Source organism: Akebia trifoliata, chromosome 5, assembly GCF_017979445.1.
Source record: "Akebia trifoliata isolate Shusen 1 chromosome 5, ASM1797944v1, whole genome shotgun sequence".
Lineage (NCBI taxonomy): Eukaryota > Viridiplantae > Streptophyta > Magnoliopsida > Ranunculales > Lardizabalaceae > Akebia > Akebia trifoliata.
Window position 1 is genome coordinate 15500870 of NC_141379.1, and position 26090 is coordinate 15526959.

At 37.8% G+C, this 26090-nt stretch overlaps 1 protein-coding gene across 1 annotated transcript in view; it reads left to right on the forward strand.

Annotated features, from left to right (window-relative positions):
- The first annotated feature begins 11450 nt into the window (after positions 1-11450).
- The window catches only part of LOC147401547 (uncharacterized), a 22997-nt gene continuing 8357 nt past the window's right edge, over positions 11451-26090 (forward strand). Inside the window, 2 exon segments of the mRNA XM_086444397.1 lie at positions 11451-11850; positions 11952-12874. Coding sequence (XP_086300523.1) covers positions 11451-11850; positions 11952-12874 — 1323 coding nt within the window.

Consider the following 26090-nt stretch of genomic DNA (forward strand, 5'->3'; position numbering starts at 1 on the left):
AACTGCACCAGTAGCCTGTCATCTTCGCCGTATTGGCACATGGATCCGCAGTATAGTTTTAGATGTGACAGAGGACACCCCACCCCACTGTACTTCTCAAACTCCGGACATTTGAACTTGGCCGGCAACTGTGCATTAGGATAAAAGCAAAGGTCCCTGAATCTCGTCCCTCCTAAAGTATTTGTACCCTTCATCCGTCTCATTTCTTCTTGGAGAGACTCTATCTGCTGGGCCATTTTGTTATCAGTGGCATTTTTGGCCTCAGGCACCCTGAAGTCACATTCATCATTTGGGATTACCACCGGAGGTGGTTGATTCTGTGGGATGTAAAGTGGAGGGCCCCGATACATTGGCACCGTAGGAGGTGCGGTGGTCTGTTGATCTGGTCGTGTCTGTTCAAGGGGTTCCGGATTTGATCCAGATGCTTGGTGCTGAGCGGCTTGCACTTGTAGGAAGTTAGTATTACTAAAAATAGCCATCAACATTTGTTCTTATCTTTTCGTTGTTTCTATTAACTTCTCTATCATTGCATTAGCTTCAGCAAGTTCACTTGTCGCAGGTTGTGGGTCCTCTGAGTTGCTCATAGTTGATGTAGATCGAAAGAAATACGGAGGCTTCTTAGGGTGTTTGTACTTCTTTCGTTTGACCACCTTTGGGTATAGAAAACCAAGCATTACTATCTTGTTCACAAAAAGAAAAATGCCCGACATTTTATTAGGTCGGGTAAAGTTATTTATTTTAAAGCGAACGAGTTTTAAAGAAAGAGTTTTTTGGTTCGGAGCCGACATTAACGCAAAGTTTGCATCAACACGGGACTGGCAAAATATTTTGAAAAAGAATTACATCAGCACGGAGCTGACATCGAACGGAGTCGGTAAAATTAAAAACGATTTCATCAGCACGGAGCTGGCATCGACACGGAGTCGGTAAAATTTAAAAGCGATTTCATCAGCACGGAGCTGGCATCGACACGGAGTCGGTAAAACTAAAAATGATTACATCAGCACGGAGCTGGCATCGACACGGAGTCGGTAAAATTAAAAAGATTACATCAGCACGGAGCTGGCATCGACACGGAGTCGGTAAAATTTAAAAACGATTTCATCAGCGCGGAGCTGGCATCGACAAGGAGTCGGTAAAATTAAAAACGATTTCATCAGCACGGAGCTGGCATCGACACGAAGTCGGTAAACTTAAAAATCATTACATCAGTACGGAGCTGGCATTGACACGGAGTCGGTAAAATTAAAAAGATTTCATCAACACGAAGCTGGCATCGACACGGAGTCGGTAAAATTAAAAATGATTCATCAGCTCGGAGCTGGCATCGACACGGAGTCGGTAAAATTTTAAAAACTATTTCATCAGTACGGAGTTGGCATCGACACGGAGTCGGTAATATTTAAAAATGATTACATCAGCACGGAGCTGGCATCGACACGGAGTCGGTAAAATTTAAAAGCGATTTCATCAGCACGGAGCTGGCATCGACACGGAGTCGATAAAATTAAAAATGATTACATCAGCACGGAGCTGGCATCGACACGGAGTCGATAAAATTAAAAATGATTTCATCAGCACGGAGCTGGCATCGACACGGAGTCGATAAAATTTTTTTAAATGATTTCATCAGCACGGAGCTGGCATCGACACGGAGTCGATAAAATTTTTTAAAAATGATTACATCAGCACGGAGCTGGCATCGACACGGAGTCGGTAAACTTAAAAATGATTACATTAGCACGGAGCTGGCATCGACACGGAGTCAGTAAACTTAAAAATGATTACATTAGCACGGAGCTGGCATCGACATGGAGTCGGTAAAATTAAAAAGATTTCATCAGCGCAGAGCTGGCATCGACACGGAGTCGATAAAATTTAAAAACGATTTCATCAGCACGGAGCTGACATCGATACGGAGTTGATAAAATTTTTTAAAAATGATTACATCAGCACGGAGCTGGCATCGACACGGAGTCGGTAAAATTTTAAAAACGATTACATCAGCACGGAGCTGGCATCGACACGGAGTCGGTAAGACATTTTGAAAAAGAAGATTACATTTTGAATTTTGTACACCAACCCATTAAACAATTCATTTATGCCATGATTATCCACAAATAAACTGAAAGAAATTTCATTGAACTATTGAAAATTATTTGACAAATAGGATTTTCATTGAATTACAACTTTCAAATAACTTATTTTTACTTTCTTTTACATGGACGCTTGGATTTGTTTTGATCGTTATCAGGATTGCTGAGACAATTAGGCTTGCTTCTTTTGGTTCTAACGACTGACTCTTTGAACTCTGTTGGTCCATCTGGATACCCTAAGGTGTGCTTGTTCCAAGCCTTCTCAATGAGATGCACTAACTTTTCAGTCAATGGTTCGGGAGAAAAGAATTGTTTGTGTTGAGGTAGCAAAAACTCTGTAGGTACTCCATACTGTTCTGGGTTCAAAGCAGGTTGGCAAAAAAATGTCTCATCCAGTCCGATCAAACAGACATAATAGGATCCTTTAGTACCTAAAACAGGGTAGTCCGTCATCCACCAAGGGCATCTCAAACCAATATGCCGGGCAAGGCGAGAATCCAACCATTTACTCCAAGCCTTAACTGAGTTGTGACGCACTAACATGTTTCTATTGAAAAAGTGCTCTGGCCTATACTCGAGGGTTGAAGGAATGTCCACAATTTTAAGACGATCGCAAAGCCACATATAAAGTAGGTGAGGGCTTCCTTTGAAATCCCTTTCCTCACCATTTTTTATGGCATCCAAACCTGAGAAAGTTTCGGCTAGAATGAGAGGTACAGGGTTGGCTTTTCTAGAGAGCTGGGAAGCTATGTCTATGAAAGACTTAGGAACAGTTTGACCCTCACTTTTGGAGGTCAGTATGTATTGGGCTAAGATTCCTAAACACAATCGATAGTCTCTAGTGGCTCTCCAAGCTTCTGGTTTTACATTGATTGGATGACTACGAGAGTGGTATGGACTTAATAAAGGTACTAAATCCAATCTCTCGTTACGGACTAAGGCCTTGGCTTATTTCTTTGAAATGTTTAGGCCTGTGGCGAGGTCACCAGAATATCCTGTCTTCAATAAAGGCCTGACTAGAGGACCAGCAGTAGATATCCCCATGATGCCACAATAGTCTTCATGGGTAGGACACAAGTGCATATGCCCAATGTGAAAGATGTGAAGATAAGGGTTCCAACGTTTAGCCATAGCGCGCAAAAGATTCCAATCTATCTCAAACTCGTGAAAGTACAAGGCGCATCTCAACATGAATTTTGCAAAGTTGAATTTCTCTACGGTGTGCATCCCCGTGATGATTGTTTTGACCAATTGATCGATTGGGTTATTGCCTGTAGCCAGCATCCTGAGTTGACACAAGAGAATAGTTCAGTACATTTCGAAGGTCTATGTAAAATTACTTTTCTTTTGAAAATTTTTGTTTTTATGGAAAACAACTTCTTGAAAACATTTTTTTTTCTAGAGAACACTCCTTTTGGAAAATCTGATTTCTGGAAAATATCACTTTTTTTTTTTTTTTTGAAATTTTGATTTCCATTTTGATTTAAATGGCCCGGCCTATCATGATTATTGGATCGAGATGGATTGGGTCATTATTGAATTTTTGCAAGAAATGGATTATTTATTGGGTCGGTGCACCCATTTCAATTTCTGAAAACAAAATTTTTGATCCTTGAGGACAATCATAAACTCTGATCTCATCATTCACATACATCAATCATCAGGTTCCATTCAACAACCCGGGAACACCGGCGATAAGTTCGAGTCATGACTTATAGGAAAGGTTTCTAGACTCTAAGCTTACTACGTGCAATGCATTTTTATCTGGCCACCCTTACCCAAGCACACCTATATACCTCTCAAGCGTACTCAATCAGACGGTACGTGGTGACTTGGTTTAATATACCGTATAGGTGATAATTTAAAACTTCAATTCACTTCTCTGAAGTCAAAAACAACCAGTTTGATCCTCAGTTGAGAGGTGGCGCACGATGCTGAGCAAGGGCCCACTTAAGTACCTCTCGTCTAGAATAGACGTAGTCTATCCCCCTCGTACAGTAGGATACAGCGGGGCAGGATCTTGCTTAGGCACTGGTTTTGACCAAGAAGTGCAATTGATGTACTTGGATTATCTTTTATATACCTACGGGTACGAGTCAAGAGTTGTAGCTTTCATAAATGTTTTCGCATCCCGCGAGGGGACCGACCACGTACTAGTACTACGTTGGCAATCGGGACATGTGACCGTGCGGCTAACAATAGGACAAAGGCTCAGGTCGCTCCAACATGGGTGTATCAATATACCTTTCAGAATCACCTGATCAAACGGTATTGATGCCCCAGTTTTATATACCTTACGGTACGTGATTGGAGTTGTGGTTTTCATGAATGACGTCGCATCTCCGAGGAGACCGGGCCACGCACTAGTGCCACGTTGGCTATTAGGGACATGCAAGCGTGCAATACAGTAAAGTAAACGTGCTAGTGGTGTATGCAAATAGGATAGGGTGTGCCCGGGGCATTTTCTAGATGAGTGGGCCCGTTTGGCCAGATCAAAGAGACCATAGTTTTTTTTTTAGATAATTAATCCATAAGGGTCGCACATTCATAGTTAAGCATCAACCAATCGATTTTTTTTTTTATCATTTTTTAATTTTACGAATGGACTAATCATAAAAGGACTTCTTTTTTTATTTTATTTTTTATAGTCCAACCGATGATCACTTTGAATTTCCATTTTGATCAATCAAAAAGTGGCGAGCGGTACGCCCTGAGTTTAAAAAAGATGATCCGTTTGATCTTTTGAAGCTTTAAAACTTAAAATAAAAATAAATTCCAAGAGGAAAGTTTCCAAGACTGATGTAAGGAACAAGTTGAGCAAAAAAAAAATCTTTTTTTTTTTTAATTAAATTTTTTTTTTAATATTTTTTTTGATTAATTTTTTTTTGTGCTCATTTTGAGGCACATTGCCTCTGGTTTTTTGCTTGGGCCAAAAAAAATTTTTTCTTTTTTTTATGCTCTTTTTCCCTACTCATTTTGTATCGCGACGAGACGTCAAACGGAAATGATAGCGTAAACGATAGTAAATGAGCTCAAAAATCGATTCTGACTTGTCAAAATGTTGCTGACTTTGTCACATTTGGTAGAAAATTTTGTTCTACCCCAAATCGATATGCACTAATAGCTAATCGGAGATCGGACGAGAAAGTTACGATCAGTTTAAGTTCGACTGTCCATTCGGCCAAAAATGAAGAAAAAACGATTTTTTATTTTATTTTTTTATACCCATTTTGAGGCACATTGCCTCTGGTTTTTGGCTTGGGCCAAAAAAGAAAAAAAAAATTCATTTGTTTGATGATATGCATGCTTAAAAGGACATAATCGGATAAATAAAGTAAAAATTAGAATTTTTTTTTTTTTGTTTTTTTTTCAAGTGAGTAAATAAATAAAAGAAACCTACCTAAAAAATAAATACAACAAACACAACAAGTATTGTTAGCTTGCAAAAATAAAAATAAAAATTTGAAACCTTTCTTTTTTGTTCCAAAATAACCGAGTTGACACGAGGGTAGAGCTTTTATTCCCCAGTGGAGTCGCCAAGCTGTAGACACGTGATTTCGTCATTACGATGACCACATCTACAATGGTTTGGAGTCGCCACCATTCATACTATAAGTGGGTGTGAATGGTCACCCGATGTGCATTTTTTTGAAAAAGTGACATTTTTGACGTTTTAGTGACTCTCGATGGATATGAACTAATCAAACAATGAGATTCGGGGTAAGTGGTTCGATTGGAGAAAAGGGAAGGTATTAGGCACCCTTTTCGCCCCACTAAAGAGTGGTAACCTCAACTCAACTCGGTCATTTTTTATTTAAAAAGGTGTGAAAGACAATGTGCCACGTGAGTGCATTTGTACCCTAGATAGGGATTCATTTTCGGCTTGATCATAAGGTCATTCCATTGACGGAAATGACCCTTATAGACCTTTAGCCTTGGTGTCCATTCATCCTAAAAAATAAAATGAAGGGGAGAGGGGTGATAGAAGAGGGAGGAGGAGAGGGTGTAGAAGAGAGAGGGGGGGGTTGCCTTGAACCCACCTTGTATCTTCTTTCTTCTTTTCTTCTTTTTCTTTGAGTCTTCTTGAGTCCTTAGTATTTTAAGCAAATACAACTCTTTTTTGGTTGAAGGAGTAGAGAAGAGATGATGAGAGAGATGAGTGTAGTATGTGATTTTTTTTTATGAGACTTGGGAGGATTAGTGTGAGGGAATTGATGAGATTTTTGTTAGTGAGAGGGGTGATAGTTGTTAGTAGAGAGAGAGTTGGGGAGAAATTTTGTAGTGAAAGTTGGGGGCCATTTTTGGGAAGAGGAGGAGGGTATTTATAGATGTTGAGGAGTTATTTTAGAGATAAAATGGGGTGAAGTGAAGAAAAAGGATAGAATGGTTATGAGCTTGAGAGAGAAGTGGGTGTAATTTAGAGGAGATTGGAGGGTATTTAGGAAAGGGGGGTTAAATGGGTGAGTTTTGACCCAAATGGTTTGGATCCTACCCAACCCATTTGGGTGGAGTGTTTGGTGAGGTGAGTTTAAGATGGTGGTTGTGATTAAATGGTATTTGATTTAAGAGAATGGAGGATTTAAAGAGGTGGTTGATGATATTTTGGGAGGGTGAGGGAGATGATGCCATGTGTTAAAGTGGGTGGAAATGAAGGGTTGGGATAGGTTGATGGGAGAGGTTGAGTGTTTGACTTGAGAGGATGGTGTAGGTTTAGGTTGTAGATGTGGGTTTTGTAGGGAATGATGAGGGTAGATTAGGGGAGGTATAGGTTAGGGGTGTGGGTAGATGTGTTTGATTTGAGAGAAAAGGTGATGGGTTGATGTGTGGGTAGATGGGATTTAAAGCAAATTAATGGGGTAGGTAGTTGGGTGAGGGAGGTGAGATGGGGTGATGACATGTGTCATCTTTGATTATCAAGATGGTGATTGGTTGATGTGGGTAGTGGTTGATGGGTTAGGATTGTGGGTTGGATATGAATTAGATATGGATTTGGGCTTAGGGGCTTTTGGAGTGTTTTGGGCTTGGGTTATGAAATGGTTTTGGATTTTAAGAATTGGTTGGAAGTTATTTTAGAATGGATTTTGAGGGTGTAGGTTGGTTTTAGATTTTAGGTGATATGGGATTGATTTTAGGTTAGGGGTAAGGTGAGAAATTGATTTAAGAAAGTGTTGAGGTCTTGTGGGCCTTAGGTAGGTTTAGATTTTTTTGGATTTGGAGATGGAGCGGTGGAAGGTATAGGAGGTGGTAGGCATCCCAAGTCTCATTTTTTTTGTTTTATTTATTTTTTTGAGATTTTTGAAATCATTGGTTTGATCGAGATGCCACGTGTTGGCAAATCGGGCCTTTTAGGCCCGTTGGAGAATTTCATCGAACATTCGGGTATTCTTAGATACAAAGGCGGAGCGGTGATGGTTTAGACAAAATAGAGGATAGGTCAAACCCCTTTGGTGGGTCCTTTAGACCATTGAGAGGTCTTAGGGGCCTCGGTTTAATTAAAACATCACTTTTTAGTGATTTGGGCTTTTGAAGCCCGTTGGCCAATTTTGTTGAAAAATCGATGTTTTGAGTGGAGCGGGGTAGATGGGAGCATGCCAAATCTTTTTGGTGGACCTACTAACTCATTGAGAGGTGTTAAAGGCTTTGATTTGTCAAAAAAAGTCATATTTCAATTGGTTTGGGCCTTTGAGGCCCGTTGGCAATTTTTATTGAAAAGTCTGTATTTTTGGGCTTGTTCAAATTGGGGTGTCTACACCAAGACTATCAATAATATTGATACAACAATCTGATTCTTTTGAATCGATTGCAGCTCGGCTACAACTTTGAAACCACAGGAAGGTATGGACCTTAGTCATTTCTTCCCTATTTTTTTTGAACTCTATCATCTTCGCATAGCCCTTTTTTTATATAGGAATTGTAGAAAGAATTACAAATCGAAAACTTATAACCCTTGTTAGCCAATTTCTGGAGCATCTATTTCTTAATTTGCTTAGTGGTATACAATTTTGACTTGTTAAAAATATTCCGTGATAAACACTGTACACGTAGAAGAACCATGCGACGAACTATTTGTCCAGCTAGTTGGCCAATTTCTAGCATAGCTATTCATCAGTAGTACTTAGGAGGTGACAACGCCAACTGGCTAACAAACGTCAACTGGCTTGCAGAATCACAGGACACAAGATTTGTATACACAGAAGAACCATGCGACAAACTATTTATCCAGCTAGTTGGCGAATCTCCAGCGCAGCTGTTCTTCAGTAGTACTTAAAAGGTGATGACGTCAACTGGCTTGCAGAATCACGGGACACAAGATTTATATACGCAGAAGAACCATGCGACGAACTATATGTCCAGCTAGTTGGCCAATCTCTAGCGCAGCTATTTATCAGTAGTGCTTAAGAGGTTATAATGTCAACTGGCTAACAAACGTCAACTGGCTTGCAAAATCACAGGACACAAGATTTTTATACACAGAAGAATCATGCGAGGAACTATTTGTCCAGCTAGTTGGCCAATATCTAGCGCAGCTATTCATCAGTAGTGCTTATGAGGTGATCACGCCAACTGGCTAAAAGAATCACGAGACTCCAAATTTGTATACGCAATAGAACCATGCGATGATCTATTTGTCCAGCTAGTTGGCCAATCTCTAGCTCAGCTGTTCATCAGTAGTGCTTAGGAGGTGATAACGCCAACTTGTTGACAAACGTCAACTGCCTAAAAGAATCACGAGACTTCAGATTTGTATACGCAACAGAACCATGCGACACCTATTTGTCCAGCTAGTTGACCAATCTCTAGCGCAACTGTTCATCAGTAATGCTTAGGAGGTGATAACGCTAACTGGTTGACAAACGTCAATTGGCTAAAAGAATCACGAGACTCTAAATTTGTATACGCAGCAGAACCATGCAACGATCTATTTGTTCAGTTAGTTGGCCAATCTCTAAAGCGACTGTTCATCAGTAGTGCTTAGGAGGTGATAACACCAACTGGCTATCAAACGTCAACTGGTTAAAAGAATCACGAGACTCTAAATTTGTATACACAACAGAACCATGCGACGACTTATTTGTCTAGCTAGTTGGCCAATCTCTAGCGCAACTATTCATCAATAGTGCTTAGGAGGTGATAACGCCAACTGGCTGACAAACGTCAACTGGCTAAAAGAATCACGAGACTCTAAATTTGTATACGCAGTAGAACCATGCGATGATCTATTTGTCCAGCTAGTTGGTCAATCTCTAAAGTGATTGTTCATCAGTAGTGCTTAAGAGTGGACAACGTCAACTGGCTAGAAGAACCATGCAACGAATTATTTGTATAGTCAATTGACCAAACTTTAGCGCCAAAACATTATTGAGCATGATGACTTTTTTATTATTCACACCCTTATATATCTCTAATCAATGCAACCCTCATACTTAATGAGACATGTTATTTATTTTTATTTTTTTTAATATGTGTGTTCAGTCCCCTCTTTTTTTTTTTGGAATTACGTAGAGATGGCTAGGGACATTCTTTCCAAAGGTTCAAGGAACAATAATCACTCCAAATAGAGCTTACCACGTGAAAGTTGGGTAAATGATCCTACAGATCCTTCTCAGGAGGGAAAATGACTTTGTTTTCCCCATGTTATGATAACCGATCATTCAAGAAGAGGGAAAATTTCATCTGTGGAGCTGAAGCTTGTTGTACACACATCGATGACCGATTATTTGAAGGCGCAAGATACAGAAAGTGACACATCACTTGATATGACAGCTTTAAGTGAATATCCTCCAACAGCTGACTTATTCCCTGGAGATGAGATTGATACGGAGCATCAACCATCTTTATGTCATCCTCCACATCATGACCAAACTCGCAATTGTCCACAGGCCATTTTGACATAGAAAATCATGCAACGTTTTACTCGATGGGGTTCAGATATTGAACCTCGAGGCGACATTTCGATATCTCAGTGGTTTTTGGGACTGGAGCTTGGATGTGAGCCATAAAATGCAGAGCAAAAAGTTGACAACTTCCCTTGGTGAAGTTATATTTGCAACTAGTAAGGAGTACAGTCGTCCTAATGGCATATATCGAGCTTTATGTAAGTTTTGGTGTCTCGAGACTAACAATTTTGTGACGGGTCGTGGGGAAATTGGCATTTATTTATGGGAAATGTAGAAGATTTCTGGACTTTCTATCACGGGTGAGTATTATGAAGAGGTAGTTCCTAGTTTTGATGAACCCATGGGTTGCAATGGTGTTTAAAGGCTTCCTTTTTCTTGCTATTATTTGTTCAAAGCGTATGCTTTACTGATTTTTGAAAATGGGAGTGATTGTGTTAGCCACAGTGAATGGCTTGATTTTTGGTACACCAAAGCTGAACGGATTTCTAATCCTCGTTTGACGGTAGAGTATAAAGAGAGGATAAAATCATTTTACTTTGATCATCGTGACCATCAGCATCCCAGAACAAAATTACGAAGACCTTTTTCTTCTCGGGTTACTTTGGTTAAGAGGGGTTGTAAAAAGGAAAAAAAATCCATTTATCAGACTTGATTTTCCTATAAATTAGAATGTTGAAAATGAAGCCATGATACCTGCATATCTTTCATTGTGGTTTTGTTCTCCCTTGCAAGGATGGTGATGTTATTCGTCCAAACACTTTCAAGGTAGCAGCATTGATGGTCCTAGGTACTACATTCAGCTTGGTACCTCCACTTCTGTGTTGTTTATACAAAGGTCTAACTCAGACTTATTGGGGTATGAAAACATAGATAGTTGTAGGTACCTCCAAGAATTATTGTCCCCTTCATTACTTGTTTGGGTGGGTTGGACTTCATTTTCCTTGGGGAGTGTTTGGTGATCTTGATGTTGAATTAGGATCTTCGTATTTGGTTCGTACAGCTGGTGTTTCCAACTCATGCTTTTATTGGGAAGATAGTGCTAAGGATGCGAGGGATTTAATCATCACTATGAGTTCTAGTAATTTAAATGGCATCCTGAGGAAGTTTGACCGCCAAAAGGTCATAGAAGGATACATACTGATAATGGTGATGACCCTTCTGAGATTCACGCTTTCATAATAAGCTGTCGTCATGGATTTGTCGTGTTTCGATGTGGTAATATTTACAGGGTGAAAATGTATAGTCCTCATAGGTTTGCTCGTCAACAAGGCTTTCATCAACGTATCCCTAGAACTCCGATTCCTTTTACAAGATCTGTGAACGTGATAGAGTTATACAATTTGTGGTTGTCTCTAATCCAAACCAAAAGCCAAGTCAACTTTTTTATTCCTCCAAAAGTACAAGACATGAGTCAGCAATTTGATAAGAGTTATACGATTGGTGGGTTCAAGACGTAATGCCTCACTTGGATGCCCTTGATTTCTGCCTTTTTAAGGATAGTGTCTCCGTTCCGAACTTTAATTTTGATGAAAGAAAAGGAGTTGAAGATCGTGAGGCACGTCGTACTTTGCTTGCCACGCAAAAACCTTCTCGAAAAAGAATAATTGAACACACACGAATTGATGAAACGCAGAATGTCATTGCGGAGCCTAGATTGAAATTGCATTTCAAAAAAATACTACCGACTACTCAAATGGAGCAGACCAACATTCTTGGGGTAGATGTAGAGCAAACTATTCATAGATCAAGTCCCGTGGATTCTTTGAAGTCTGTTATTCAAACTGAGCCTAAAGATATGAGTGTGACTCTGGATAGGCAAGAAGCTAAAGCTGAGAATGATGTGTTTCCTAGGAGAAGTAATTTTACACACTTTTTCTTTGTTAAAATTTTCACGTTTCTTATGTATGTGTGTATATATATATATACCTAATTCTTTGTGATTTAATCGTTCTCGTAGAATCATTAACTGATATGCACTTCATTGTCGATTTGTTCGCCTCAGAGGATTTTATAGTCTTCCCTGCCTTCTCGGGTATGGGAGATGTTAGGAATGTCAGTCATCTTAGTAGGGGGATTTCAAAATTGGTTGATACTGAAGACCCCTCAAAGAGTGATGGGGACGAGGTTTCTTCATGTCCTCGTCAAAATTCTCGTGGCACTCCATCAACTTCAACTACACATACGGCTCCTATCACATTGGTGTTACCCACTTCTAATAAGTTGGTTGATTCATCTGTGATTGCTCCAAAGTCACATGGAATGCTTATTGTTTCTACCCAAACTCAACATGCTTCCTTACATGATAGTGACATCGACTTATGCATTCAACAAGCATTACATAGAGCTCGCGATGAATTCCTTCGATCTAGAGTTGAGTTGATGCTCAATATTGGTTTTTCCAACCTAAGAGAATGGCAATCTCTTCATATGCCTACCATCATCTCTTCTCTCAAGGATGCTTTCAAAACTGATCCTATGCCTTTTGTAAATTTCTTTGAATCACTTATAGTTGGAGTAGAGACTTATCTTTCAAGACGAGAGAAGGTTTTATCATCTTTATCAGCAGATAATAGGGATCGTCAGCTATCCGTCTTAGACCAGGAAGTTCAACTAAAATGTCAATCAGTAGATAGCTTACATACACAGCTGATTGAAGCTAATGAGAAAGGAGTTGAACTGACTAAACGAGAAGCTGAGTTAGAAATCGAGTTGACTCAAATCAGAGAAATGTTATCACAAGTCGCTACTTCTAAAGAGTCTCTTAGTACTCAAGTTCAGGAAGAGGGGGAGGCTCTACTTACTATTGAAGCAGAGTGTATTCGCCTATCTAATGCTCCAATCATTGATGATGATGAAGTAGCTGCTTGCGAAGCAGAGAGAGTCTTTGAAGAAGAAATTTTGGAACCTTACTTCTTTATATTAAGCTTATTTTATTTATTTATTTATTTATTTTACTGTATAGGACGAAGGAAATTATAACATTGTTTATTTCATTTGAAATTAATAAAATTCCTTTCTTTCCTTATACAAGTATTTTTTTTTATGTGGTTAAACCTGAAATAACTTTACAGGCTGCCTACGTACCCAAAATGGGATCAAACCATAACGTAGTTCAGATGGATAATGCTCTAAATTTTGCCTAAATTGCCCTCTCACGTTTTTGAACTAGTGAGCTCAAAATTTATTTTTTTTGGACCGTTCACAGTTTTAACTCATGCGGGTCAGGAGTTATCATGTAGTTTAAACTCATACAATAAGGAGCATTGTCAAACAGTTTAGGCTTATGCCGAGGAGCATTGTCAAACAGTTTAGGCTCGTGCCGATGAGCTATCAAACAGCTTGTGCCAAGGAGCACTTATCAAACCGTTTAGGCTCGTGCCAAAGAGCATTATCAAACAGTTTAGGCTCATGTTGAGGAGCATTGTCAAACAATTTAGGCTTGTACCGAGGAGCATTGTCAAACTGTTTAGGTTCGTGTCGAGGAGCACATAGTTTAGGCTCGTGGCAAGGAGCATTGTCAAACAGTTTAGGTTTGTGTCGAGGAGCAACATTCTTTTAATCATAGTATCTTTTGAAGAATTTTTCATTGATTAGACCAAGACGTAATCCTTCTGGTGTTACAAGAAGGTATACATCATTATTGTATACTTCTTTCACTACATGAGGCCCATCCCATTTTGGATCAGATCGGTGTGAGATGATGATTGGTCATTGTACAATGAGAGCTAAATCGTTAACTTGAAAATAACATGGTCGAACTTTCTTATTGAATACACGTGACAAACGGGCTTGGTAACATTCTAATCGCTGTTGTGCTTCCAATCTCTTTTCGTCCAACGCTTCAAGTTTAGTCAGACATAACTTAACATTCTCATCGTAGGTCAGACCTTCTTGGATCGCAATCTATAGGGAAGTTATGTGATGTTCCAAAGGGAGAACAACTTTAACTCCATAAACCAATGAGTAAGGTGTGGCTTGCGTGGGGGTGCGGTACGAGGTTCTGTATGCCCATAGTACTTCCCCAATTCGTTCATGCCAATTTTTTTTTTATTTTGAAACAACCTTCTCAAGAAGCTTACAAAGAGTTTTGTTGAAGGCTTCGGCGAGTCCATTTACTGCAGCATTGTACATTGTAGAACATCTCTACTTAATGTTAAACTTCATGCAGAATTGATCCATCAGCGTATTGCTAAAAGATTTCCCATTATCTATCATGATATATTGTGGAATGCCATAACGGAAGACGATATTATTTTTGATGAAGTTGACTATCATTTTTTTCTTGACCTCTCGAAGGGGAACTGGTTCAATCCACTTAGAAAAGTAATATGTTGCGGCGAGGATATAGAGATATTGCCTTGAAAATTTTGAAAGTGGTCCAATGACATCAAGTCCCCACCCGTCAAAGGGCTAAAATGCGATTGTAGGATGCAATGGCTCCGATGGTTGATAAATGTAATCTCCATGAAATTGGCAAGCTTTACACCTTTTTGCATAGTCTAAAGAATCTTTCACCATAGTAGGCCAGTAGAATCCAATCCTCTTTAGACTGTGATGGAGTTTTGGCCCTGACTGATGTGAACCGCACACTCCAAAGTGTGCTTCTTCTAAAGCATCTTGGATTTCATCATCTTCGAGACATCTCGTTAAGATGTCATTGAAATAGCGACGATATAACTTATCATTGAAATATAAAAATCGAGGTGCCCTATGACGTATTTCGATTTTGTTTTATAGGTCGTCTGGTAGCTTCTCATGCTGTAGATAGTCAATAAATGGCTGTCTCCAATCTTTGATTTCGGCTATTTCGACCATGTTTGCTTCGTGCGACTCGTAATTTTCATTTATTAAAGGAGGTAGTACCCACATATGGCAGATAGGAATACTCATTGTCTCTCCTTCTAGTATAGCCAAACTTGCATCAAGAGTAGCTAAAACGTCAGCCTGCTTGTTTTCTGCTCTTGGTATATTCTTGATGATGATGTCTTCAAACTGACTTAGAAGTGTGTAGCATATTGGTGATAAGGTACCAATTCATGTTTTCGAATGTCATATTCTGTTGAACGTTGGTTGATGACAAGTTGTGAATCCCCATACACATAGAGTTGGTGTAACTTCATCTCTAGCCCGAGTTATAAATCAATAATTAGATATTGGTATTCTACAACATTGTTTGAACATAGTTTTGTCAAGACAAACGAAAATGGCAATACCTCATTTTGTGGGATGATAAAAACTACACTTGCCCCCGCTCCATTTCTTCTAGCTGTACCATCAAAGAATATTCTCTAAGCTGGAAACACGTCAATAGAGAATACTTCTTTGTCAGGCAAGTCGTGAGACAATTCCCATTCAGTTGAAATAAGATGATCAGCAATAAAGTTGGCTGAAATCGCCTCGACCCCCAGCCATCCGTTAAATAATGGATTAGGGGTCCGATCTACGTATCTCGGGGATTTTTAAAAGAATAGGGAGTCGCCACCTAGTTTAGGTCTAAGAACCAAAATTAACTCCAAATGGATATGGGTCGGTGTGTGGATCAGAGAGATGGGTAAGGGGTCAGGTTACGGGTTTCGGAAGGTGTTAGGCACTAAACCTGCCTGATCAAGATGATCAGTCTCTACTACAATCCAAAAATATCCTACGATCAACATTCAAAGATTAAAAGTCAAATTCGTATCTAATCATCATCAAATTGCATCGGATTTACTAAACAAATCCTACGGCTAAAATAATTACATGGATTCTCAAATTTTGCATAAATTAATCCCACGATTTAATAAAGTTTACGTGGCACCAAAAAAATTAATTGATCAATTCGGTCACATTTTGAATAATATGAAATCGATTTTCAATGCCACATATACAACATTAGTGAATTGGCTCAATGACGACATTTTATCAAAGAAATTCGATTTTTTAAATTGTCACGTGCATTAAGATCAACGAGTCGACTCACATATTTTTTTTTATCAACTAAATTCGATTTTTAAAATACCACGTGTATTAAATCGACGAGTTAACCCATGTGCCTAATTTTAAAATAAAATCGATTCAAATTTTCAATGTCCCCAAAATCAGCGAGTCGACTCGCAATTTGTTAATCAAAAGAATCATAATTTTTTGAATCGCAACATGTGTCAAATCAGTGATTTAACCCACGTGTCTAATTTTTAAAAATTCAATTCAAATTCTCAATGTCCCCAAAATCAGCGAGTCGACTCGCAATTTGTTCATTAAAAGAATCTTAATTTTTTGAATCGCCACTTATATTAAATCGGTGATTTAATCCATGTGCCTAATTTTTAAAAAATTTGATTCAAATTCTCAATGTCCCCAAAATTAGAGAGTCGACTCTAATTTTTATATCATAAGAATCATAATTTTTTTTGGAATCACCACGTGTATTAAATCAATGATTTAACCCACTTGCCTAATTTTTAAAAATTCGATTCAAATTCTCAATGTCCCCAAAATCAACGAGTCGACTCGCAATTTTTATATCATAAGAATCATAATTTTTTTAGAATCGCCACGTGTATTAAATCAGTGATTTAACCCACGTGTCTAATTTTTAAAAAATTTGATTAAAATTCTCAATGTCCCAAAAATCAGTGAGTCGACTCGCAATTTGTTAATCAAAAGAATTTTAATTTTTTGAATCGCCACGTGTATTAAATCGGTGATTTAATCCACGTGCCTAATTTTTAAAACATTCGATTCAAATTCTCAATGTCCCCAAAATCAGCTAGTCGACTCGCAATTTTTATATCATAAGAATCATAATTTTTTTTGGAATCACCACGTGTATTAAATTAGTGAATTAACCCACATGCCTAATTTAAAAAAAAAAAATCGATTCAAATTTTCAATGTCCCCAAAATCAGCGAATTGACTCATAATTTTTATTGTGAAAATCGATTTTTTTATCTTTCGTGTACACCATCAATTTTTATTGAGTAGATCAATATTAATGAGTTAACCCAATAACATCAAAAATTGGCGAATCGATTCTATAGATATCAATAATCAATGAACCGGTCCACTAACTTGAAAATAATGAGTTAGTCCAATCAATCTATCAACAAAAATGGTCGAATTGATCCATTAATTTTTCAAAAAATTAAAAGTTGCCATTAATATCATGTATACCCCAAAAAATCAACGGATTAATTCAAATGCATACGACATCAAGAAACAATAAAAATAAACTAAAATAAAAAATAAATAAATACATAAAATAATTTACCTTCACCGAGTAATTTTTGATGCATGGACTCCTTAAAAAAGAATGAAAATGGCTTGTGAGTTATCCCGTGCTGAGTTATTGTGGCTGTGATTTTTGTTCGCTATTGGAGCTTGATGAAGTAAAAAAAAGGCAAAGAGAGTGAGAGAGAGATGTAAGAAAAGAAAGAGTGAGAAAGAGATCAAAGAAGTGGCTGTAGCAACCACGTTTTTTCAATGAGGACTGCATTGTAATAGAGATAAGGCAGCAAGGTGTGTTGATTTTTAATGGTGAAGAGAGTTGGCTATGTGAATGTTGTAATGGGGTTGGGGGTAGCAAGGTGTGTTGATTTTTAATGGTGAAGAGAGGTGGCTATGTGAATAATGTAATGGAAGAGATGGGGCAACAAGGTGTGCTGATTTTAATGGTGAGGAGAGATGCTATAGATTTTTAAATGGAGAACGAAAAAAAGGCAGCAAAGTAAAGATAGCTGGGGAGGGGTTAGAATAGTGTTGTAGCAATGGAGGAATGTAGTAGCGGGAGAGAGAGAGAGGTGGCTGGGCGTTGGGCAGCAATGTGAAGGAGGATGTTGCTGAATTTTAATGAAGAAAGTTGCTGAAATTTGTTTAATGGGGGAAGAAGAAGATAGAAAGTTGCAGAATTTTTAATGGGGAGGAAGAAGATGGAAAGTTGAAGATTTTGTTATGGGGAGGTTGCTGAATTTTTAATGGGGGAGGAAGAAGATGGAAAGTTGCAGGTTTTTTAGTTATGGAGGGTAGTAAAAAAACGTCAGCTAGAGTCCCCCTTCAATGGTCCGTTGCCTTTTCCTTTTATAGTGGTTCTCCCCAAAAATCATTAGAGAGGGAGAGAGGGAGAGATGGGAGAGATGGAAGAGTGAGAGGAGAACATGGGTGGTTATGAGGAGGAGTTAGAGACGTTGGAGAGAAGAAGATGGGGGAGTTGGAGAGTGCCCACGTTTTATTCTCTTTTTTTTTTCTTTTTTTTAATTTTTAATTTTTTTATTTTGGAGAAGGAGAGGTGGTGATCCCACGCTACTCGTACTACGGTAATTTCTCTCTAATGAGTTGTGATTGATTGAATTTTATTATTATTATTATTATTAGTTGAATTTTGGATTCGTTGACATTTTGATTTAACTTTTATGTTTTAAATTAAATTTGAATTTGTGTTTGGTTTTAAATTTTAATTGTTTGATTTTAATTTTAATTGTTTGAATTGTTTAATTTTTAATTTGAAGTTTATTTTTAGTTTAGATTGGATTTCGATTTACATTGTCATAGGGATCGGGATCTCTAAATTGTAGAGTTGGATATTGAGGGGTATTTTGGTCTTTTGACGATTTTTACAAATTTTTCTCGAACTTCTCTGTTTTCATCGATTTAAGTCTCGTTAGACTCGAAATCACATTCTGAGTGCAATGGAGGTACTTTCAAGACTTTTTGGAGATCCAAAATTTATGAAGGGTATTTTCGTCATTTTGATGATTTTTTACGGATTTTTTTGAATTTTATCGTAAGGTTTCTTTCAGTCACTGTGTGAGTATTTCTAAGTTCTAAAGTTATATTTTTCTAACGTAGCGAGGTTTCTAAGTTATCGAATTGTGTAACGAACCTATGCGTACGTGCTTGCTAAGTCAGGTGTAAGATATAGCGATCCTAAGCGTGCGTAAACTTCTTTGTCGAGTCGTGACGAGTAGGGAGATGAAAAGAAATTAGAAACAGAAGAAATCAAGCAGTACTCACAAGCCTTCAAATTCTTTTATATTCATCATTTGGAATGTAATGACTTGAAAATCCTAAAATGTATCTCAAGGAAAGAATTTTAGATCCGTGCATTGATTTAAAAGTATAGATTCTTAATTTTTAATATTTGAGGAAAATTAACTTCACCAATAGATTTAGAAGGATCGAGAAACATACTTTAGCCTATAAGCAGCCTCGCCTAATCTGAAGTCGATTGAAATTAAGTTATCAAATCCTCTTTTCGCATAGATTTATTCAATAGGTAATACGAGAGAGACATATTTGAGGAAACTGATCATACCATTAGATTCGTGTCGACCCGAACCCGAATAGAGTATAAGTTTGTCCAATTCGACATTTGGGAAAAATAATTGCCAAAATGACAAGTATGTCCCAACTTAAGTTATATAAATATCTAATTCTATTAGAAAAATCAGATTTTTCTTATTCTCCTCTCCAAATAAATCTTAATCCTTTTTCTTCAATATTTGAAACTCAGATTTACGCTAAACGAGAACGATCCGAGCTTAGGCGCAAGAAGGAAAGTTGTTCCTCTCGCCGAGGGTTACGTGTGGACGCAAAGAAATCCGATTTTTGCCAGAAGAAAAATTTGGAGATTGGTCGGAGGCGATTTTAAACTCCGTTTAACGGTTGAAAATATCTTGAGGTAGGTTGCCTTCCCTTCTACCTTCTAGTTATGCGATAAATTCATAGAAAATCCATATGATTGTTGATAAATCGATCGTTTCATTAAGTTTATACATATTTGAACGATTTGAATCATGTTTGCATGCTTATTTATGATTGATTTTAGTTCATTTGATGTAATATAAGCATTTCATAGGTGGTATAATATTTGGATCGATTTTGGTCAAGATTCGACGAAAAATCAGCAATTCGGAAAAGTATCCGAATGTTAAGTTTGGTTCTAATTTTTTTGGTATTACTTCTATATATTATGTATACACATTTCCTACCTTTAATTCATTAAAAACAATTAAGTATTACTTTAAGTTCTTTAATAAATAAATAAATAGTTCGTTTTCAATTTCGACTTTGAAAAATCATTTTTCAACACTTAGTTAAATTTTCATAGATTTTCAGCTTTTATGTCTTATGGTTTTATCTTTGTTTTCGAGTCTTTCGACTCAACCAAAACCATCGAATAGAATTGATTGATGCTTTATGGATTTCGAATTACTTTAATAGATATGTAGGAAATTAGATTATAGATTGATCGATTTAATTGATGGATGGATAGAGAGAACGTATGTTCTCGACTGATTGATGGGACAGTGCCTCCAGTTCTACGTAGTGACCATGCCACGTAAAACGTGATAGATAGATAGAGGGATGAGATGGTTGATGGATGAAAATGACAGATAACTGTAACTCGAGGGCACTACCAAAATTTATTTGTATTTTTGATTAAAAGAAATGATATATTATATACAAAATAAATTATTTTGTTTACCAGTAAAGATTTGTAGAAAACGCATAAAGAATGACACGTTGCTGTGTATCCGAAAGCGGCGAGTCAGTCTAGGATAACACTAGATGTCATATGCTCTTCGGTAGTATGGGATACCTTAGAGCATATTACAGCTTATGAAATCCAGGAATTTCTCCTACTTATTTCCTGGGGAACGTTGTGTGTAAAGACAGTCTCTCTATAGTGTAGAGCTAGGCGGTGTTCACATGCATTGCCTCTTGATAGGCTTCGACGCGAGGGATCTTCTGGGTTAGTTAGTGATCACTTTTAGTCTATAGTCGTCAAACAGTCGACCTCACCGTTGTTGAACTCAGTATTGGGTTCTTGGTCAACGGCCAGTCTGAGCCGGATAAATGGTCATCCAACTGTGGTATGCTAGACCGACCACAAAATCAGATCTATAACGATGGGATTCCACATCGAAGGCTAAGTTTGGAATATTGTATTGCCATAGCCGAGGCGGTTATATCGGCGTGTTCCTCTGCTCTCTTATCGATTACACCGCCGTGTTCTTATTATGTATCTTTTTCTTATTTTGTAATGATTGATAGATGTTTTCATTTAAAAGTTGCATATGTTACTTTAAATGATTGAAAATGATAGATTGAAAGTTATTATAACTGTTTACTGAGTATGCTTAAACATTTATCGTATGGTACATTATGAAAACTTGCATTATTTAATTGTTCTGATAATTACTCGTGCATGTATGACTCGCTGTTAGAACGACGTTCATCCTACTGAGTAACATTCCCCTGTTACTCACCCTATCCTTCCCCTTTCAGATTATTCAACTATTGAAGAGCTATTCTTTGAGAAGTCTTTTGAGGAGGTCCTCGAGGAAGAAAAAATTGATGTCTTGCCACCACCATGTATTTGAGGATTAGTAGGGAATCCTAGTGGTTTTTATTTGTAGATAAGAAATATGTTAGTTTAGAAATTTTTGTAACCTGATGAATTATGAGATTTAGGATCTTGACTTATATCAGTGTTTGTCGATTTCTTCTGCTTACTCTAGACTCTCGTATAGATGTTAGTTAAATGTTTATTCCGCTGCGTATATTTTCTTTTCATAAGTATTATTATTTGTGAATGTTCTATCAGGTTGTGTGATTGACTATCTCACACCTCGAGATTCTGACTAATGAATCATAGGGATTCGTGTTGGGATTTCGGGCGTGACAAGGAATCTACCAAAATCGGGTAACGAATTGTCGAATTAGGCAGATGCAATAATAGGGTGTCTACAGATGCCCTTCTTTGGCAGAGGGTGGAAGCAAACTAGATACCCAATCTATTGTGGTAGATAGCGTGACATCCGAATATTAAAGCTAGTGACAGTCCATTTTACAGCCTGATTCGACAATTTATCGAAGCGTCCAGATCCTTGAGGGTAACCTCTCCTTGGAAAAACGTCAAATCCTTGAATTTTGAAAAAGTTCTCATTGACTTATGGGAATGCACATGTGTGGCATTATGTAGTGATAATTTGAAAAATGCGCATCTGCATTCTGCACATTCATGTGAGAGGATAACAAATTGTGTAAAGTCAACATCAAATCCGTGCAACATGTTTTTTAAGAAAATCAGATAAAACTGAGTAAATTCTGAGCATAAACTTAGCAGGTCTGAATAAAATCTGAATAGGTCTGAGCAAAATTCGTGAAAACCCTCGACGGTATCTAAGCAAAATCCGAGAAAACCCTCGACGGTGTCTGAGCAAAATTCGAGAAAACCCTCGGTGGTGTCAGAGCAAAATCCGAGAAAACCCTCGGAGGTATATGAGCAAAATTCGAGAAAGAATCTCGGCAGGTCTGAGCAAAATCCGATAAAAAGTCTCGGCAGGTCTGAGTAAAATTTGAGTAAGTCTGAGTAAAATTCGAGATGACCCTCGGCGGTATCTGAGCAAAATTCGAGAAGAATCTCGATGGGTCTGAGCAGAATCTGAGTAAAATTCGAGATGAACCTCGACGGTGTCTGAGCAAATCCGAGAAAACCCTCAGCGGTATCTTATCAAAATCTGAGACGAATCTCGGCGGCTCTGAGCAAAATCTGAGAAAACCCTCGGCAGCATCTGAGCAAATCCTAGAAAATCCTCGACGGTATCTGAGCAAATCCGAGATGAATCTCGGCAGGTCTAAGCAAAATCTGAGTAGGTCTGAGTAAAATCCGAGATGACCCTCGGCGGTATCTGAGCAAATCCGAGAAAACCCTCGGTGGTATCTGAGCAAAATTCGAGATGAATCTCGACGGGTCTGAGTGAAATCTGAGTAGGTCTAGGTAAAATCCGAGATGACCCTCGACGGTATCTGAGCAAAATCTGAGACGAATCTCGACGGGTTTGAGTAAAATCCGAGATGACCCTCGACGGTATTTGAGCAAATCCGAGAAAACCCTCGGCGGTATCTGAGCAAAATCCGAGAAAGAATCTCGGCAGGTTTGAGTAAAATCCGAGAAAGAATCTCGACGGGTCTGAGCAAAATCTGAGCAAGTCTGAGTAAAATATTGGAGTAAAAATCTCACTCCACAGGAATCATTTTTTTTTAAATGGTCAGGTCAACATTTGAACCTCAGGGATTTCCAAAAAATGCTATTGAAAGGGTAACCTTTAATTTCAAATTTTCCATATCCTTTGGGGCTGGAATTGATCAAGCTTCAGAACAAAAAAATGCCCCTAGTTTGATAAGACATTATATTGGGGATAATTGAACATATTTTGAAATGACGTGCCCCTAATGTAAGGGAAAAAATAAATATGCGTCCAAACAAAAGGAGAAGTGCCCCTCAATATGAAAATTAGAAGTCTTAGATTACCACAAGTGTAATAAGGATTCACTTTTAATTTTGACTTTATTAGAGATCATGAGTCAGGCTTATCTGTTAGAAACAAATATTAACTTTTGATATTCATCTTGGAGATCACATTCTTTCCCTTTTGATTCGCTCAGGAAAGTAAATTTTTTCAGATCAATCGTAGACAAGATGCATGTGGCTTCTAAGTCTTTGCCTGACTTAAACTGGGTATTGAAGCTTGGTCATTTAGATTTCTGATGCTCTGACTAGGCTCGTCTTTTCAGATTCTCGGCTCGACAGAGATTTTCTTTTGATTGCTCTATCTTTTGCCTAGATTGCATGTTCAGGTTTTCAATCTAGCAAGCATGCTCTAACTTTTTTCTAGACCGCCTTTTCAAGTTTTCGATCTAGCAAGCTTACAATTTTCTTTTTCTTTGCTCTGATTGTTGCCAAGGCCGTCCTTTCAGATTTTGAACCTTGCAAGCTTGCCTTAATTTTTGCCTAAGCTGCCCTTTTGGTTTTTAACCTAGCAAGCTATTATTTTATTTATTTATTTATTTATTTTTTGTTGAAGTTACTATCTGATCACGCTTGCTATTTTCATTGACCTTTCTGTGCTGTACGTAGGAGGACTTTCATAGGTGGGCTTAGGAGTAGGCTAAGAAAGAAATGAGACTTGAGGCTCAAGAACCCAAATGCTCCTTGTGTGGCATTCCATTAAAATAGTTTTCTTTACCTTTCCCATTTTGACAATTTTTCTTTGCGAGGAATATTATTTTTTATTTTGAACTGGTCGGGCCTGAAGTAACTTCTCAGGTTGCCTTCGTACCCCAGAATTTTGGGATCAGACGAAAACGTAGTTCAAAAATTTCCCTCCTTTGGGTTAAGTGATTGGGCTGAGAAAGTGTAGACATCCCATTTTTGCATCTGCCTGATTAATCAACTCGTCAACCCGATCGCAATGATTCCCAATGATGGATGTGTATTTCATTGCTTTATTTTGTTACCCGATATGTTTCAGAAATCCGGATGAGGTATCTCGAATTGACAAAACCTTAGAAACCACACTACGTTAGGAAAATACGACCCCAGAAATATAGAAATCATCATCTTGCGGACCAAAAAGAAGTTTCACGATAAAAATCACTAAAAATTGACCAAATTACCAAAATACCCCTAACCTCAAAACAACCCTAGAGCTTACGTTACGGTTAGGAAAACTCTCTCGAACACATAAAATAACAAATTGAAATCAAATAAATCATTTCGCCAATTTTAACAGAATTCGACAAAATTATGAAAATACCCCTCGTAAAGTTCATGACCATTTCACACAAAAAATTTCATAAATGATACAAACTAATACTTCCATTGAATTTCTTACGAAAAATCGATTCTAAAATATCCTAGAACATTAAAAACCGACTTAAAACGTGAAAAGTCCTCTCCGGGGCAAAACGGTAATTTCACAATTTTCATAATTAAAAAATTCGAAATTAATAAATAAAACATTAAATAATTAAAGTGAAACATTAATGAAATTAATTTAAAATTTTGAACCGAAGAAATCGATCAATCGAATTTTCAAGTAAAATTGTTGAGGGTTCGTGAGATATTTCTTTAAGGACCCCTCCATTTGGGGGTCCAAAGAATTAAAGATATTTTAGAGGGAGGTTCTCCAAAAATTAAAAGTCAATCAAGCAAGACTAAGGTCAAGGTATTAAAGCCAATCAAGTGAGACTAAAGTCAAAATTAAAGTCAATTAAGCAATACTGAAGTCAAGATATTAAAAGTCAATCAATTAGACTAAAGTGAAAACATTAAAAGTCAATCAAATAAGACCAAAAGTCATAATAGAGTTCTAATTAAATAATAACTCAATCTAATAGAGTTCTAACTTAAAAACAATTCTACCTAAAACAATTTTAATTAAAACACAATTCTACTTAAAATAAGTCTAACTAAAACACAACTCTAATTAAAAGAACTCTAATTAAATACTAACTCTATCCAAATCAACCCCTAAAAACATCTATAAATAGAGGTGCTCACACCCTATTTTCGTATCAAATGATAAACCCTAAGAGAAGTAGGTCTAGAAGCCCCCCTAGCCTCCCATAAACCCTAGTTTTAGAGTCCCAACTTCTTACCTAACATCCCTCCTTCGATTTTAGCCTAAAGAACACCCAAAAGCCTTCCAAAAACATCCTAAAATCCGCAACAAACTTGAAGAGTTCAGATCCAAAAATAAGGAGATACCTTGCCTTGGAGATCCGAAATCAAATCTGAAAACAGAACGAAGCAAGGGAGTATGGTACAAGGAACTATTTTCTGTCAGATCTGAGGGAACAAAATCCTTGCTATCGGAAAGGTATAAAATTTTTTATTTTTATTTTTATCTAGGTTTTTAGCAATGTGATTTATTTGGGAAGTTAGTAGAGACCGGCTTTGGCCGGGCGGGGTTGGTGCCTAACACCTTCCAACCCCGTAACGTGATCCCCGGACTCTTTTTCTCTTTCGTAGATTAATTTGCCTTTTTTAGAGTCAGTTTGGTTCCTAGACCTTAATAACTAGGTGGCGACTCCCAAACCTCAAGGGTCAAAAGCAGATCCGCACACCCCGCGGATCGAGGGCGCTTTCAGAAAGAAAAAGGTTTTTTTTTTATTTCATTTTTTTTAAATAGCTGCAAGAGGCTGAGAAAGGAGATATTTAACTGGGTGACAAGAAAATTGGTTTAGTCGAAGATGGCCTCCTCAAATGTAATACCGCTTGATCTGGTCAAGGTTTATCAGTTCTGGTAATTTGAGGCCATCGTGATCTTGG